Source organism: Puntigrus tetrazona, chromosome 8 (assembly GCF_018831695.1).
Source record: "Puntigrus tetrazona isolate hp1 chromosome 8, ASM1883169v1, whole genome shotgun sequence".
In the NCBI taxonomy this organism is placed as follows: domain Eukaryota; kingdom Metazoa; phylum Chordata; class Actinopteri; order Cypriniformes; family Cyprinidae; genus Puntigrus; species Puntigrus tetrazona.
The window spans coordinates 22,629,021-22,643,670 of record NC_056706.1 but is presented as its reverse complement, the minus strand read 5'-3'; the positions used below and the strand labels follow the sequence as shown (position 1 = coordinate 22,643,670).

Sequence of the window (14,650 nt, the reverse complement as noted above, 5' to 3'; positions counted from 1 at the left end):
ACACAGTCATGGCCAAAAATACTGGCAACATTGGTATATATGATCAAAGAAGGCTATTGGAAATTAATCAGCATTGTAATATTATTGGAGAACATTTTTCATAATGATATATTAATTTTAAATTCTTATTATTTAATCAAGGGTCTGATTTTATGTGATAAAAAAAAAAAAAAAAAAATACAACGTCAAAAGGATTAACAATGCAGATTCATTCTTTTTATATTTACCAAGGGTGCCAATATTTTTGACCATGACTGTTTATATGTATGTATGTATCTATGTATACACACCAAGGTTACAGAATGATTATCACATCTCATGGTATTAAGCTACAGTATATAATCAACATCTACTCACCCCCATCTCTGCTTCATCTCTTTACTGTTGATGTCAACGGTATAAAGGCCGCTATGTTTGACGGTTAAATAAGTTATAGTGATTTGTCCAGTTTTCACATCAAGAGTTGTGACGCCGTTGAATCTCTGACTCGGGGTGGAAAAATATTCATCAACATCCCATTCAGTCGCCTTGACAACAATTCCACTGCTGTTTCTGCGTTTCCGTGTAATGCTGCTGACGGGATGATCCATGTTGGTTGGACGAAAAGAAACTTTCTTCACATTTTCACCTAATATATAATATAAGAGAGTTAAATAACGTTCAACAAACAAGTCTCATTCGTTCACTACAGCCATTTTGCAATTTCTATAATTGGGTTATACTGCAATATGATTTAAATCACAACAGCTTTAGAGTTGACGAAACAGATTATGCTCCATCTTCAATAAAACGCTAAAAGGCGTACCCGAAAGAGCTTTTGTCGTGACGAACGCAATGCAGATGGTGATCAGCGTCAAGCATCGTAAAGCCATTTTCCTTATTATTGCCTTAATGCTCTTTTCTTTTGCTGAGAATGTCTTTTACACGTCTAAGGTGGGGTGTAAAAACAGAGAATAGAGAGGACGTTGGAAAACACCTATACCGCAAGCATGCAGCACTGTTCCTATTGGTTGGCTGCCGCTGTCTTGTGTGTGTTTAAAGAAATCGCTCGATGTCTGACATCATCTGTGTTTAGGAGGGATCGCAACCACGGCCTACATTATGCACTAGATCGGGGCTGTTCAAACTCGGCCCTGCATAGTAAGAGCTTGATCAGCTGCTTAAGGTGCGTTTAATCAGCGTCGGAGCTAAACCCTCCAGGACCGGGTTTGGACAGCCCTGCACTAGATAGTGCATGAAATATGACCTTAAAAGGTCACAGCAGGTCAGACCTCGCTCCCAAGGGGGCGCTCTGTTGATATAGCGATGAAAAAGCTCAGTTAAACGATTAAATGTGCCAAGATGAATTGCTTTTAAACTGAAGGTGTAAAGCAAACCAACTATATAATACATATACAATGCATTGAATACTATTTTGTAGTTTGTAATAACCATGTTTGGTCTTCATACTTCCCTAAAGTCTCCCTAAAGTCATTCTGAACGTACATTTTTTGCTTTAAATAAAAGCTACTGCGTTTACAGCGACTACCCTTGATTGTCTTTAGTCAGCGATTTACCAACAGCCCTTGATGAATGTATATGCACATAACTAACTACTTTTATCATACAATACAGATTATGTCTAAGCAGCTTTACATTGATAAACGACCACCAGGCTTCTGTCAGACTGATATTTAGTCTTCTTTATTAAATGGTTTCAATGTTTTTTTTTTATTGTAAACGTGTCTGGGATCCACGACAAAGCCTATTTTACTACAGAACAAGAACTAATGCGAAAATATTAAATACGTTATTGTAAAGTTAAGTGTTTTTTAGTGAGCAATTGAAACAATTAAACGAGATAAACACGCATTTACCACCTCGACAGGAATAAAGTAAAATAACTAATATGGCGATCTGAAAACGTATTAACACCGAACGATATACTTTAAATGCGAAATGTAACAATTCTTGACAAAACGAGAAATAAAACTACATGCTGACCTTTGGTTTATAATTCATTCGTCCGTTGATGACCGTTGATTTCAAACTGAAGAAATGTCAAATCTCTGTAATAGACATATTTAACTTAATTTTATCAATAATATCATTATTATTCTTATTTATTTAAAGGTAGATAAATCAAGAAATGCTGTTTATAATACTGATTAGGCGTCCATGTTTGCTGGGTGATTGCGGACGAAGGGGAACGTTAGAATAACGTTCTACAAACCACAGACTAACGTTCTATTTCCGTAAAGAAATATTTCCTGGCTAACCAAAAACTAACCTTAAAAGATAACGTTCGGGCACCCAAAAACTAACTTTCCAAAACCTTCTGGGAACCAAAGACTGGATAGACAGGATCATTTTGGGGTTAGCACTTTGAAGCGTCTGTAAGGTGTGTTTTGCTTCAGGAGAGCAACCGTTAATTTAATTTGTGTTGTGTTTTACCTCATTTCTTTAATATTCTTTCATTCATAAGCATAGGATTTAATCGTTAGCTCTTTTCATTAAATTAAATAGTCATTTATAATAAATTAAATAGTCATTTATAATAGAAAGTCATTTTTTAAAAAATTATCATTTCACCCTCTTGGTTTTTGGTACCAGACAAGAATACTACACAAAATTGGTATTTTCTTACTGGGACTGGCGCTGCATTAAAAAGATTTTAGCGTGGAGGCACGATCTAACAATGTGTTTATAGTTTTATACTTTTAGTTTATTTGATTCCCCATTAGCAGGTCATTATCTTCACTGCAGGTTTACAGGTTTCAGACAGTTAAGACGGTGTCTATCTAAGGTGAACCACACACACTGTATTTTTGGATAGTGCAAAGAGAACATATTTTGTTTATTATAGTTAATACTGATTTTAATATACTTGTGCACTGTATTTCTCAGTCCCTAGAGGGCGCCACTGTATAATTTATTTATCAATAACTCCCCATTAAAGACATTGGCGCGTCTTTAAACCATTTTTGGAAAAGTAGTAGTTTCTCTGTGATTATTCAAATACACATAAAGACAGGCACCATCTATTGGTGTAATGATAAGTTAGAAAAATCGTTAAAAGATCCCCAGACAACCTGGCAGCCTACCTGGACAGTTTACATTTCACATATTAGCATATCAACAATAGCACAATAGCGCTCTAATAAAGTCCTGCAAGACAAAAAAAATCTAATAAGATTTTACTGTCACCCAGAGGTTTGTCTTAAGTCAGCTGGGCGAAGACTTTTCTTATCAGTCAGTACTGTAAAATTGTAAAAGGCAGTGCAATTTCGCCGTTTTAGGTTAAAAACTTTCAGCAATGAATCGAGGTGGGCTTTTATCGCAAACTGTCCGATTTCCGCCCCGCATAAGACCCAGGATGTGACGTCACAACGTCTTAATGCCCCTCACAACCATGGCCGCGTACAGGAGCGTCGGCGTTGGAAGGAATTTTTCTGCACTTCTAGCAAGATCGTGAGTCGTACCGTGCTTTGCGGTCCTGTGTCAGTGAAGGGTTACATGTGATGTCCGTCGGGTGTTTATAGTCGCGTGAAGCTTTTGCGTTTTAAAGAGTTTCGTGATATTTAACACAACAGTGTCACTGACAAGGTCCGATGACGCAGATGCAGACAAACAACATCATGAATATTCATAAGTTAATACGCCGTTACTGACGCTGTTTTATAGACTTTTGAGTATGCTTTGTTCATTTATAGACTAGACTCTGGCGAAAACCGGTTACTGCAAACCTCTCGTTACAATATGGACCACGGTGCACATAATCTCCTCCAAAATATTGCTAAAACTTTAAAAGCCACAATAATAGCTGGATGTTTGTCAAACGTGGGACCTTGCTGTCATGCCAATTTACAGTTTTATTTAACCAAAGCACCACGTAGTAGTAATTTACCAGAAACTATTATTTGAATACATTATAATTCTCTGTGCTTTAAGGTATCCTGTGTGCAGTTATCATGGAGCAGGGCTCACCAGACCGCCTCTTCACAAAGTGGCCAGAAGTCCCGTTCCACAACAAACAAGCACTATGTTTAGTAAGCGTAAGCATGATTCAGGTTGCATGTACGGTGTTTGATTGGAATGGATCTCAATGTTTATTTCCTCCCATCAGTCAGAAACATGTTTATTCAGACCCAAGACACTCCGAACCCAAACAGCCTGAAGTTTCTTCCCGGTCGCGTTGTGCTGGAAGCAGGGACCATGGACTTCGCTGGGCCTAGAGAGGCTTATTGTTCACCCTTGGCAAGGTAGAGCTAGGATAGGACAATATTTTTCAAATAAAATTTGACCCGTGCAACGTATAGTTTGCTATTGCTACAAATATACCTGTGCTACTTAGGACTGCTTTTGTGCTCCAGGGTATGTATTCAAATCTATAAAATTAAATGACTGTCCCTTAATACACCAACATGAGATTTCTGAAGAAAATATATAGAAATATCCTAAATTGTAGAATGGCTCGGAAACAAAAGTAATATTGATGTCATAAGTGATATAGATGTTTCCTCAGAATTCAGTGATATCTGTCAGGTGCTTGGGTTTGTTTTATGTGTTGTATTCTAAAAAAAATGCTTACAACGGCTATAAATGTTCCTGTGCGTTCTGCTGAATCGTTCATAGCGGGACCTGCAGGGCTCTAAATGCTGTTTTCCTTCTTCAGGCAGTTGTTCAGAATAGATGGAGTCAAGGGCGTCTTCTTCGGTCCCGACTTTATAACCATTACTAAGGTAAAGAACTGGCATTTTTTAAACAATATTTTAATGTATTAAATACTTCATTGAGCATTATATCTCTTTATGTTCAGTCTGATGGCCAAACGGAGTGGAGAGTGATCAAACCGGACGTCTTCGCCGCTATTATGGACTTCTTCACCTCCGGACTTCCTGTTGTCAATGAGGCAGACGCTCCAAACGCAGACACAGGTTAAACATTACCATCTCATCTCGACTTCATCAGTGAATCCAAGAGCTTTTAAAATGTTGTGCGTGCCCTGTATCTGCAGCTCCTTCTGAGGATGACGATGAGGTGGTGGCTATGATTAAAGAACTGCTTGACACACGCATTAGGTACTGCTGAAAATGACTCTAGTTTTGATATTATATTTAATGAAGTCTTCAAATGAACTTTTTACGTGTCATACAAATTTATTCGCCTCATGAAGACGATCTCTCTGCCTTTGTCGGGTCTTGAGTTCATTCAGCCGCTCGCTTTCTGTTTGCACGCGTCCCTCAGGCCCACGGTGCAGGAGGATGGAGGTGACGTGTTGTATCGGGGGTTCGAGGACGGTATCGTGAAGCTGAAGCTGCAGGGCTCCTGCACCAGCTGTCCCAGCTCCATCATCACGCTGAAGAGCGGCATCCAGAACATGCTGCAGTTCTACGTCCCCGAGGTGGAAGGAGTCGAGCAGGTGAGGACGTGAGAAAGCCTGCGAGCAATCATGACACGGTGCTCTAGTTGTCCTCAATGACGGCCTTTCTTCTGTGGAACATTTGAAGAACGTGGGTAAGTTTTGGTTCTGTTGTATTTCCATCAAAGGGAACCCGAAGCTGGCCGGTAACCTACATTCTTTAAAATAATGTCATTGTACGTTTCACAGGAGTAAAGCCGTGCACGTGAGAAAGCGTTGATCCAGTTTAATACTGATTTTATTGCAACGCTGGTTTCGTGTGAAGCTCCACTTCCTGTGCTAATATTCTGTGCCTTTTAATCTCGCAGGTGAAGGAAGAGGATGTGAACGTTGAAAAGGAAGTCCAGTGATGTGAGGCTCGGCTGACTGATGCCATTGCTTTCTACATAATCAAATACCCAGCACTCCTCTTTGTCATCAACGTACAGTAACGTAGAAGGATGCTTGAGTTTTCTAGAGACTCACACGGCTGTAAGAAGAATGGGCAAAAGCGTGTGTCCTCACACTCCTTGAAACACATATTAGCTACAGACCTTCTTGAGACGGCAAGCGTGGAGGAAATGTTTTTAGCCTGCGCTTGTGCGAAGGCGGTGTTTGTTGGTGGGTCGGTCATCCGTAATATTTTATAGATTATCACTCGTCGCACTGGTTAAGACATAAAGCTGAATTTCATGCATTTGTGAATAAGTTGCAATATGCATTAGACGTATGTAAATATCTTTAATTGCTCTGCAGGAATCCTTATTGTATCATGGGTCAGATCTACATTTTTAAAAGATTGCAGTTATTTAATAGAATAAATTTGTAAGCTTGATCAATAACGAGTCTTGTTTTTCATTCGACGGGATACACTAAATAAATAAACAAACACAAAACTTGAAATAATTTTCATTCACAATTGCAAGTACTGTTCTGTTGGAGTTAGTACTTTGTAAGATGAATCACTGAATGTGAAGTACATCTAAATAAACAATATTAAAAATTACTTAAAAATATGTTTGAAGGCGTTTTGATTTGATTGACATTTAAGTATTTAAAAAAGATGTATATTTAATTATTTATGTTACATGTAGACATTTTTGGTCTGAAGCCAGAAACGGATGCATAAATATTAATGATAAAAAAAAAAATAAAAATAAAACGGGACGTGTGATGCGTTTTTTTAAAGGCTCGTTTCAGTGATTCAGGGTTTACTGTTTCTTTGGCGATACAGCAACTTTAAACACGGCGCACTTTTACATTTAAAATTTAGCTGAACGTTTTCATTCGGGTATTTTCAAAAATCAATTTATGGAAGTCAATGGGCACAATCCTTTGACAGGGAAAAAAATGCTCCATAGAGAAAAGTTCTTCGGACTCACAAACCTGAGTTTACGAAAACTCAATTGTGCAAAACACACAATATTCAAAGCATCACTGTCAATCAGTGAGAAAGCTGCAATAATAATAAAATAAAATGACACGACCGTCAGGTCATATTTTTGGAGGTGTTTGTTTTATAGGCCAGCAGAGGGCGCTGCAGAGCGACGCAAACAAGTGCTGCTCGTTCAGAGACTTCACAGAAGGAATATCAATCATTTTTATTTATATAGCGCTTTTAACAACACAGGTTGCATCAAAGCACTGTACAGTATAAGGTAGAAGAGTACAATGACAAATATATGGATATGAATATTTATTAAACATATCCATAACCGTTACTGATTAATGTGTGTTAAAACGTCTGTAAAAGGCATTGCCCCGCTACAGCCCAGTATGCGTTGAATGAACTTTATTGGTGTGAAATGCTTAGTTTGTGCAGTCAAGGCTTTAATGTATGTGCCTAGAACTTGACTTTCAAAAAAATAAACTCAAATATGAATTGAAACTGGCAGATTTAAAATGAGTCTTTTAATTTAAAAATATCAGTCTTTAATAGTCTTCATCATATTCATATATATGCGCGTTTTAACTGAAATTAGCAGGAAAAAAGTTATCATTATGTGCTGAACATCTTTGCAAAGCGTCTTTTTTAAATGACTGGTCGAAAATAGCCGGGATAAAACAGTGGCCACTTGGCAACAGCAGCATGTTTAGTGAAGGCACAGTGAATCATTTCTTTTTATAATGAAAGACTGAGCCCCGTTTTTCATTGTTGCTGTATTTCCGGATTGCTGAACATGGCCACTGTCTAATCCAACACACGCCGAGCGAGGAAATACGCACGCTCAGCACCAAATAACAGCATTTACAGGACATGCACGAGCTCTGAATATGATCTGGTGTAGTGTGATGCGCTCTTCATATTTTAACGCGTGCTTCATCTATTACATTATTATAAATATCGTATAAAGACGTATGTACTAGGTTTAAATCTACAGTTATTTTGGCTCCAGGACAATATTCAGTCATATACTGCTTCGCTGAAAACATCTGCTCTCAATGTGTGAGATCAAACACCATTACATTACGCATATAGGCTACATAAAAACAACATGGAAATGCGCACAGTGTGAATAAACTCATTATTCTTCGCTCTTCATTGCATGTGGTGTCCTTCTGTTGAATTTAGTATAATAATAGTCATTTTTGATTTAAAAAACTAGTTTGAGAGATTCACTTGTAATATAATATGCATATTGATAGTCGACTATTCTGTTTAGTAGACTATTCTGTTAGTACTAATGTTAGTAACTTTACTACATGTCAACTAGCAGTCATTAGAGCATTAGTAGACTGTCTACTATATCTTCTGATACTTTATTTTGATGGGTCCACAACATACTGACTATGAGAAACTTTGCAAGTAGACGTCAGCTTATTCGACTAACCCCAAAGCTCCCCTAACAGTCTACTCTGAGATAGACCCTTTAAGACACCGATTCTTCAATTCCTGGAGGGCCACCGCTTCACCCCCCCATCAAACACAGCTGATCCAGCTAATCAAGCTCTTCGGTTTTATTAAAGACCTCCAAGCAGGTGCGATTTGGAGGTGGTCGGAGCCAAACTCTGCAGAGCCGTGGCTTTAAGTATTATGACTTCTTTTCTTTTTTCGAAACGCAAAGCATATTTTTGTTCCTTACAATTAAATTCAGTGGGGCCCAAATCAGCGTGGCGTTGCACCCAATTGACTTCAATTCACTGTATCCTCTTAAGACCACAGAAAAAAGGAAAAAAACTTGCTTTGTTGTTTAGAGCATAAAAAAATTATAGTTTATCCCTCGATTGAGGACATCAGGAATCAATCACTTAAAAAAAATGAAAAGACATGAATGAACATGCATAGGCAAAAACACTTGATTTTTAAAATCACCAATACATTTTTACATTGTATAAAGATACATTGTATAAAGATAATTCTCAACTATGTTATAACATAATTATTCGATATACCATTTTTCTGTCTGCAAATGTCAATCATCTCATTATATACTAAATCCAATTAGCATATTACTGAGTTTTTGGGGTAACATATCATGAAAAACGAAGTGCAATAATGGGAGTAATAATTGACAAGATTTTCATAGTAATATATAATATTTCATAGAACGCTGAAATATAATTTCTTTCCCAATTCATTTGCTATGTCTCCCAAAAGGCACAATAAACATACTTTTAGTCTCATTGGAGGATGTGTATGAAATCAACATCCTGTCTTGTAACAGAAAGTCACGTTTTGATTTTCGAATCATTTTCCTAAAAAGGGTCGATTTATGACACACAATTTAAAAGGTACAGACTTTTTTCCTTTAATTTCTTTTTTTTGCCATGCAGCTGTCAAGCATTAGTGATTTATTGACATTATTGTCTTGGAGTTTTGTCAACAGGGCAGCTTTTTTTTTTTTATTATTCGTTTGCTGAACACGCAATGAACGCCAAACCCACGCTGAACCCCCAAAAAGACCAGCGGTCGACCATGAGGTTGCATTTATGGTCTATTTTAATCGTGGTTACTTGGTCCTCTTGTGTTCAAGGCTGTTCGAAGTTAAACTCCCTTGTTCTAGCTTCTCGCTGTGCTCTGTTCATCTCAAAAAGTACTGCATAAGTTTATACAGTCCAGTTGAAATCCACATGCTTTGTAAGGATGCGGATGCAGCATCCAAAAGGCATCACTGTAGAATAAAAAAATAATACCTTGTGCTGGTTTTTAGACCTACACTGCAGTACTAATGCAATAACAACACACGATTAATAGCTCGAATGTATTATTTATTTATTCGTAAACAGGCATTCACTGCATTGTCTGTTTAAGTGTTGATGATAAATGTCTGTAGAAACGCAATTGCAAAACCCAGTATTCTGTGTAATTCTGAATCACCTTATAATTAACAGATTAAAGATGTTTCAAAAAGTCCCAGCGTAATAAACTAAGGGCTTTCAACTGAATGAAAACAGTTGTCCTTTCCTGATCCTGTTCCCTTCTGTCCTCTCATATCACTTCCTGTCTCTGCTTCTACTGTTCTATCGTAATAAAGGAATAAATGGCAAAAAAAAAAGAAAAATATTTAAATATATACACTTTTGAGTTGTACGTATAAGATTATTATCTTACATTTATCTTTTAAAAAACATAAAAATTCTGCACTCTAAATAAAAGTCCTTTTTAAAATGCTTATCCAGTTCACATATAAGGGGAACTAAAATATCACAGACATTTCGGCTGAAAGCCTTCTTTAGAGTGCAAGTCTCTCTCTTTTTGTTCAAGAGTACTACATTAGCTAGTGTAATTGCATTGATTTAAAAATATAACTTAAAAATCTAATTAATTGCATGACTTGCTGATTAATCATGAACCATACTTAATCATGTATATAAATTGTGGAGGACAGAACCAAATGAAGATAATTATGACATTACTATAAAGATTTATATGTATATATATATATATATATATAATATATTTATATATATATATATATATATATATATACTATATATATATATAAGAGCATATAACTAGAAAGCATGCATTATGCCAAATAATAAATGTTATGGCTATATGTATATATATATATATATATATATATATATATATATATATATATATATATATATATATATATATATGTTTGGTATGTTTCAGCATTTTACTTCTGAGGAAACTTGTTTCTGGAAGTGCTGTAGCAAGTAAACAGCATGTGGCCATCCAGAAAGGGATTAGGGATAATTATTCATTTCTAAATATAATTTGAGCATTTTTAATATTACCATCAACATTATTAACATTTATAATATTTATTTCTTAGTTTTTTGTGTGTGTGTAAGTGTGTGTGGGCAGACAGCTACTGACACATCTAAGGTGCTCGCATACAGCATGTTAAAATGTACACTTCAGTTAATCTTGCAGCTTTATTTTAAACACACCTATATATAACAGCAGCAAGAAAACATGTTTTTTAACATCTTTGCAAATGTATTAAAAATTAAAAACTTAAACGATTTCATTACATAAGTATTCATACCCTTATCTTGGATAGCTGAAATTGAGCTCAGGAGCATTCATACTGCTCGTAGATGTCATTACTCTTAGGGTGAAGTGAACCTGTGGCAAGTTCAGTTGAATGGGTATGATTTGGAAAGGCACACACATCTTCATAAAAGGTTACAGCTTATAATGCATATCAGAGCAAAAACCATGCACTGAGATCAAAAGAAACTGCCTGAAGAACTGAGAAACAGGTTTAAGCCAAGCCACACATCTGTGGAAGAGTTCAGAAACAAATTCGACTTCACTGAAGGGTTAAAAAAGCATGTAGTATCCGTTAACCTTAATGAAAGAAGTTTGAAACAACCAGGACTCTAGCCTCAAACCGAGGAACTGATGGAGAAGGGCTTTGGTTACTGTAGTGATTAACCTGATGGTCACTCTAGTTGAGTTTCATGATCATACATGGAGATAGAAGAAATCTACAGAAGGACAAACAACACTACAACACTTCATCTATTTGGGCTTTATGGCGGTGTGGTTAGACTCAATCTTCTCCTCAGTTAAGACACATGAAAACACACTTGGAATTAGCAAAAAAAAACCCACCTAAGCTCTGCTCAGAGCATAGTACCGTCCCAAAAGTAATTACCATAAGTGTGCCGATAGCAGCCTCATGCTGTGGGGCTGTTTTTCAGAGGCAGAAACTGGGGAATAATCAGAGTAGATGGAACACTCAGTGCCACAAAATATAGAGATAAAGAAAACCCAGAGAATTCAGAAACTGGGCAGAAGGCTCACCTTCCTATAGGACAATGGCAGCAAGAGTGCCATATAGATAACTCTGTAGAATGTCCTTGAGTGGGTCCAGACTGGGATTGAACCCAATCAAATATTTCAAAACAACAAATGTGCATCTGCCTCCATCCAACCTTGAAAGAGCTTGAGAGGTGAAGCTGTTAAAAATTAGTTTTGCTGTACAGCTTTTTGTGTATGGGGTGTAGTTTGATAAAAAAAAAAAAAAAAAAAAAAACATTAAGTCAGCAACATAAAAAAATTAATACTTTTTGCAAGGCACTGTATAGGCCCAAGACTAGAAATATGCTAGAAGTTACTTAAATGCATTTTTACTCTATTTAACAACATTGCAGTGGTGAAGGACGACTACCCTTATTGATCACACGTCTCGGTATAATGCATGTTATCTAGCGCCTCTGGATATTGGACTCATGACTCATAATCACTTTGTTTGTATTCACTAAAACTGATTTGCTGAATTGAAACATGGACTGTAAAGGGATTTCGTGCATGGGTACCACAGTGGCCAGTCGCATGGAGTATTCAGCAGCCTTCCTCGAACTTAAGTTAAGTTCATGATTTCTGATTTACTGAAAGTATACTGGGTGGTGGCTATGATTAGATGGTGACAGGTGTCAATAGCCAAGTGAGAAGATTTAAAAATGTCAAAAAGTTAGTTTGAGCATGTTATATTGATTTAATATAGTTCAATAAACACTAAGTTAATAGTCTATTAAGTAACTTACGTCATCTGACTGTAACACTACTGCCAGATTTTTGATCAATTTCATCAATGAAAATGGTAAAAAAAAAAAACAGCTCTGCCACTGCGCATCTGTAACACAGCAGTGTTTCATTCATAAAAAAGTGTTTAAATGAATCAAATAGTTAGTTGCAATTGCAATTACTTAATTACAATTAAGGATTAATGTCATTGTATTATCCAAAACCCCTCTTTTCTAGGGCATAGTTTTTTGACTTAATGACATAATGCCATTACAACGGTAAATAGTATATTGGTTTTGTTTTGTGCTATTGGTTGTCATTCATTTATTTGTTTTTATTTTATTCAATTCTGAGTGCACATGATTGGCATGGTCATAGTCCTGCCACCACAGCTGAAAAAAAATTGTAGGTGTAGAGCAGGGGTGATAAGTCCTGTTCCTGATGATTTACGTGCCTGCAGAGTTCAGTTTAAATCCTGCTCCAGCATACCTGTCTGTATTTGTCAAGTACTCATAAAGATCTTAATTAGTTGTTTCAGGTGTGTTTGATTAGGTTGGATCTCAAGGATTAGGCACCCCTGTTATAGACCAAAGCAGAGAAACAGCAGACAAGGGCAGTGACACAGGATCATGGAACCAAGATGAAGCCAAGGGATCAGAGTATTGAAAAGTAGCTAGTAGGACCAATAAGATTGGTGCAGCCAAGGGATGAGAGGTGAAGGCCGGTGGGACTGAGGGCACTGGTGGAACCAAGGTATCTGAGGACTGACATGAACCAGTGGGACCAAGGACACTATTGGCAGCCACAGGACTGGAGGACCAATGTGGAGCTGGTGGGACCAAGGACACTGTTGGAGTGAAGAGATTAGAGGACTGAGGAGGAGCTGGTGGAAATTAAGGCACTGGGAAGTAAAGGATCAGGGAATGAGGTGTAGCTTGGTGGATCTTAATTAGTTGGTTCTGGTTTATTTGATCATGTTGGATCTGAAGATTTTTAGAAATTAGGCACTACTGTAATAGACCAAAAGCAGAGCCAGAAGAAGAAGCAGACCACAGGATCGTAGAACCAAGAGCACTGAAAAGTAGCTAGTGTAACTGAGAACACTGGTGGGGCCAAGGTATTGGAACTGAACTGAGTAAACCAGTGGCACCAAGGATACTATTGGAGCCACAGGATTGGAGGACTAAGATGGAGCTGGTCACTGGTAGAACTAAGTGATCAGAAGTGTGAGAGTGGAACTCGTAGGAAAGAGTACAGTGGTGGAGCCGAGGAGTATCAGAGGACTAATGTGGAGCCGGTGAAGGGTCGGAGGATTAATTGAAGACAGCGAGACTGAGGACGCTCAGCCATAACAGTGAGGGATGAAGTCAGCCAAAGATTCAGTAGGTCCACAGGGGAAGCAGAGGGATAGTAGGGCAGAGCTGGAGGTTCTTAATTTTAAGTTAAGTTTTTGTTTTTGCCCACATCTCAGAAGGAGTAGGCCAGGAGACCATGAAAGAATCAGTAAATCTGGAGGATTGAGGAGAGCCAGTGGATGAAGAAGAATTAACAGCTAATGAGGATCCTGGTATAAATTGTGGGAGAAGAAAGGGTCCATCAATACTGTACCAAAACAGTGGTGAAGGAAGGGCCAGGGGACAGGACATAAATAGTGAGTCAATTATGATGGCCTGAGCCAGGAAATTTACTGAACCAGATGGAACCAGCGAAAGGATGATGAAGAACAGTTTACAGGAGGATGAGTACTGCGTCTGCCTCAAGCAGGGTCTATAAGGTATGGACTATCAACTGGTGGGTCATATGTCTATTCTGACTGCATCAACTAGGCAAATGAAATCAATGACTTTAATGTCAAGTTTGTAGCATCAGACCATAACGGCCTCATTTATTTATTTATTTATTCTATATTTCTTTGCATAATAACCAGGCATCAACCCAAACACTCCAACTTTTAAAATATGCATGTGTGTATAAGTCAGTGATGTAGTAGTAGCTTGTATCTGCCCATAAAGCATACAAAATTTAAGTTCTTAACTACTCACTCCAACAGGAAAAAGAATAATAATTAATATACTATCTCTGTAAAGATATCTTCTGTAGTCAATAGTCTAGGAAACTAAAGCTTCAGGTGATTACAGGAATAGAACAAATTCAAAGCTAAACTATATATCTTTTAGCATAGACTGTATATTTCACAGCAAGAACAAATGCATACAAATTTGTTCTTTAAGAATTGCTGAATCCAAAACATAAACTTTCACTGCAGTTCTATTCTAAACTACTTTTTGTGTATGCATTGATTTTAATTATTAGTGTAATTA

The 14,650-nt window shown here is 37.3% G+C and overlaps 1 protein-coding gene across 2 annotated transcripts; it reads left to right on the top strand.

Moving 5' to 3' along the window:
* Positions 1-3,347: 3,347 nt before the first annotated feature.
* Positions 3,348-6,396, top strand: LOC122349902 (NFU1 iron-sulfur cluster scaffold homolog, mitochondrial-like). Of its 2 annotated transcripts, none has more exons than XM_043246032.1 (8): positions 3,348-3,450; positions 3,931-4,028; positions 4,106-4,241; positions 4,655-4,721; positions 4,799-4,916; positions 4,997-5,060; positions 5,227-5,401; positions 5,710-6,396. In XM_043246032.1, exons 1-8 carry the CDS (start codon positions 3,377-3,379, stop codon positions 5,749-5,751), a joined length of 774 nt encoding a protein of 257 aa, XP_043101967.1. In that variant the 5' UTR covers positions 3,348-3,376; the 3' UTR covers positions 5,752-6,396. The 2 variants fall into 2 exon arrangements, 1 of the variants encoding a protein (XP_043101967.1); XR_006251538.1 differs by having other exon boundaries at positions 3,364-3,450; positions 5,227-5,496.
* The last annotated feature ends 8,254 nt before the right edge of the window (positions 6,397-14,650 follow it).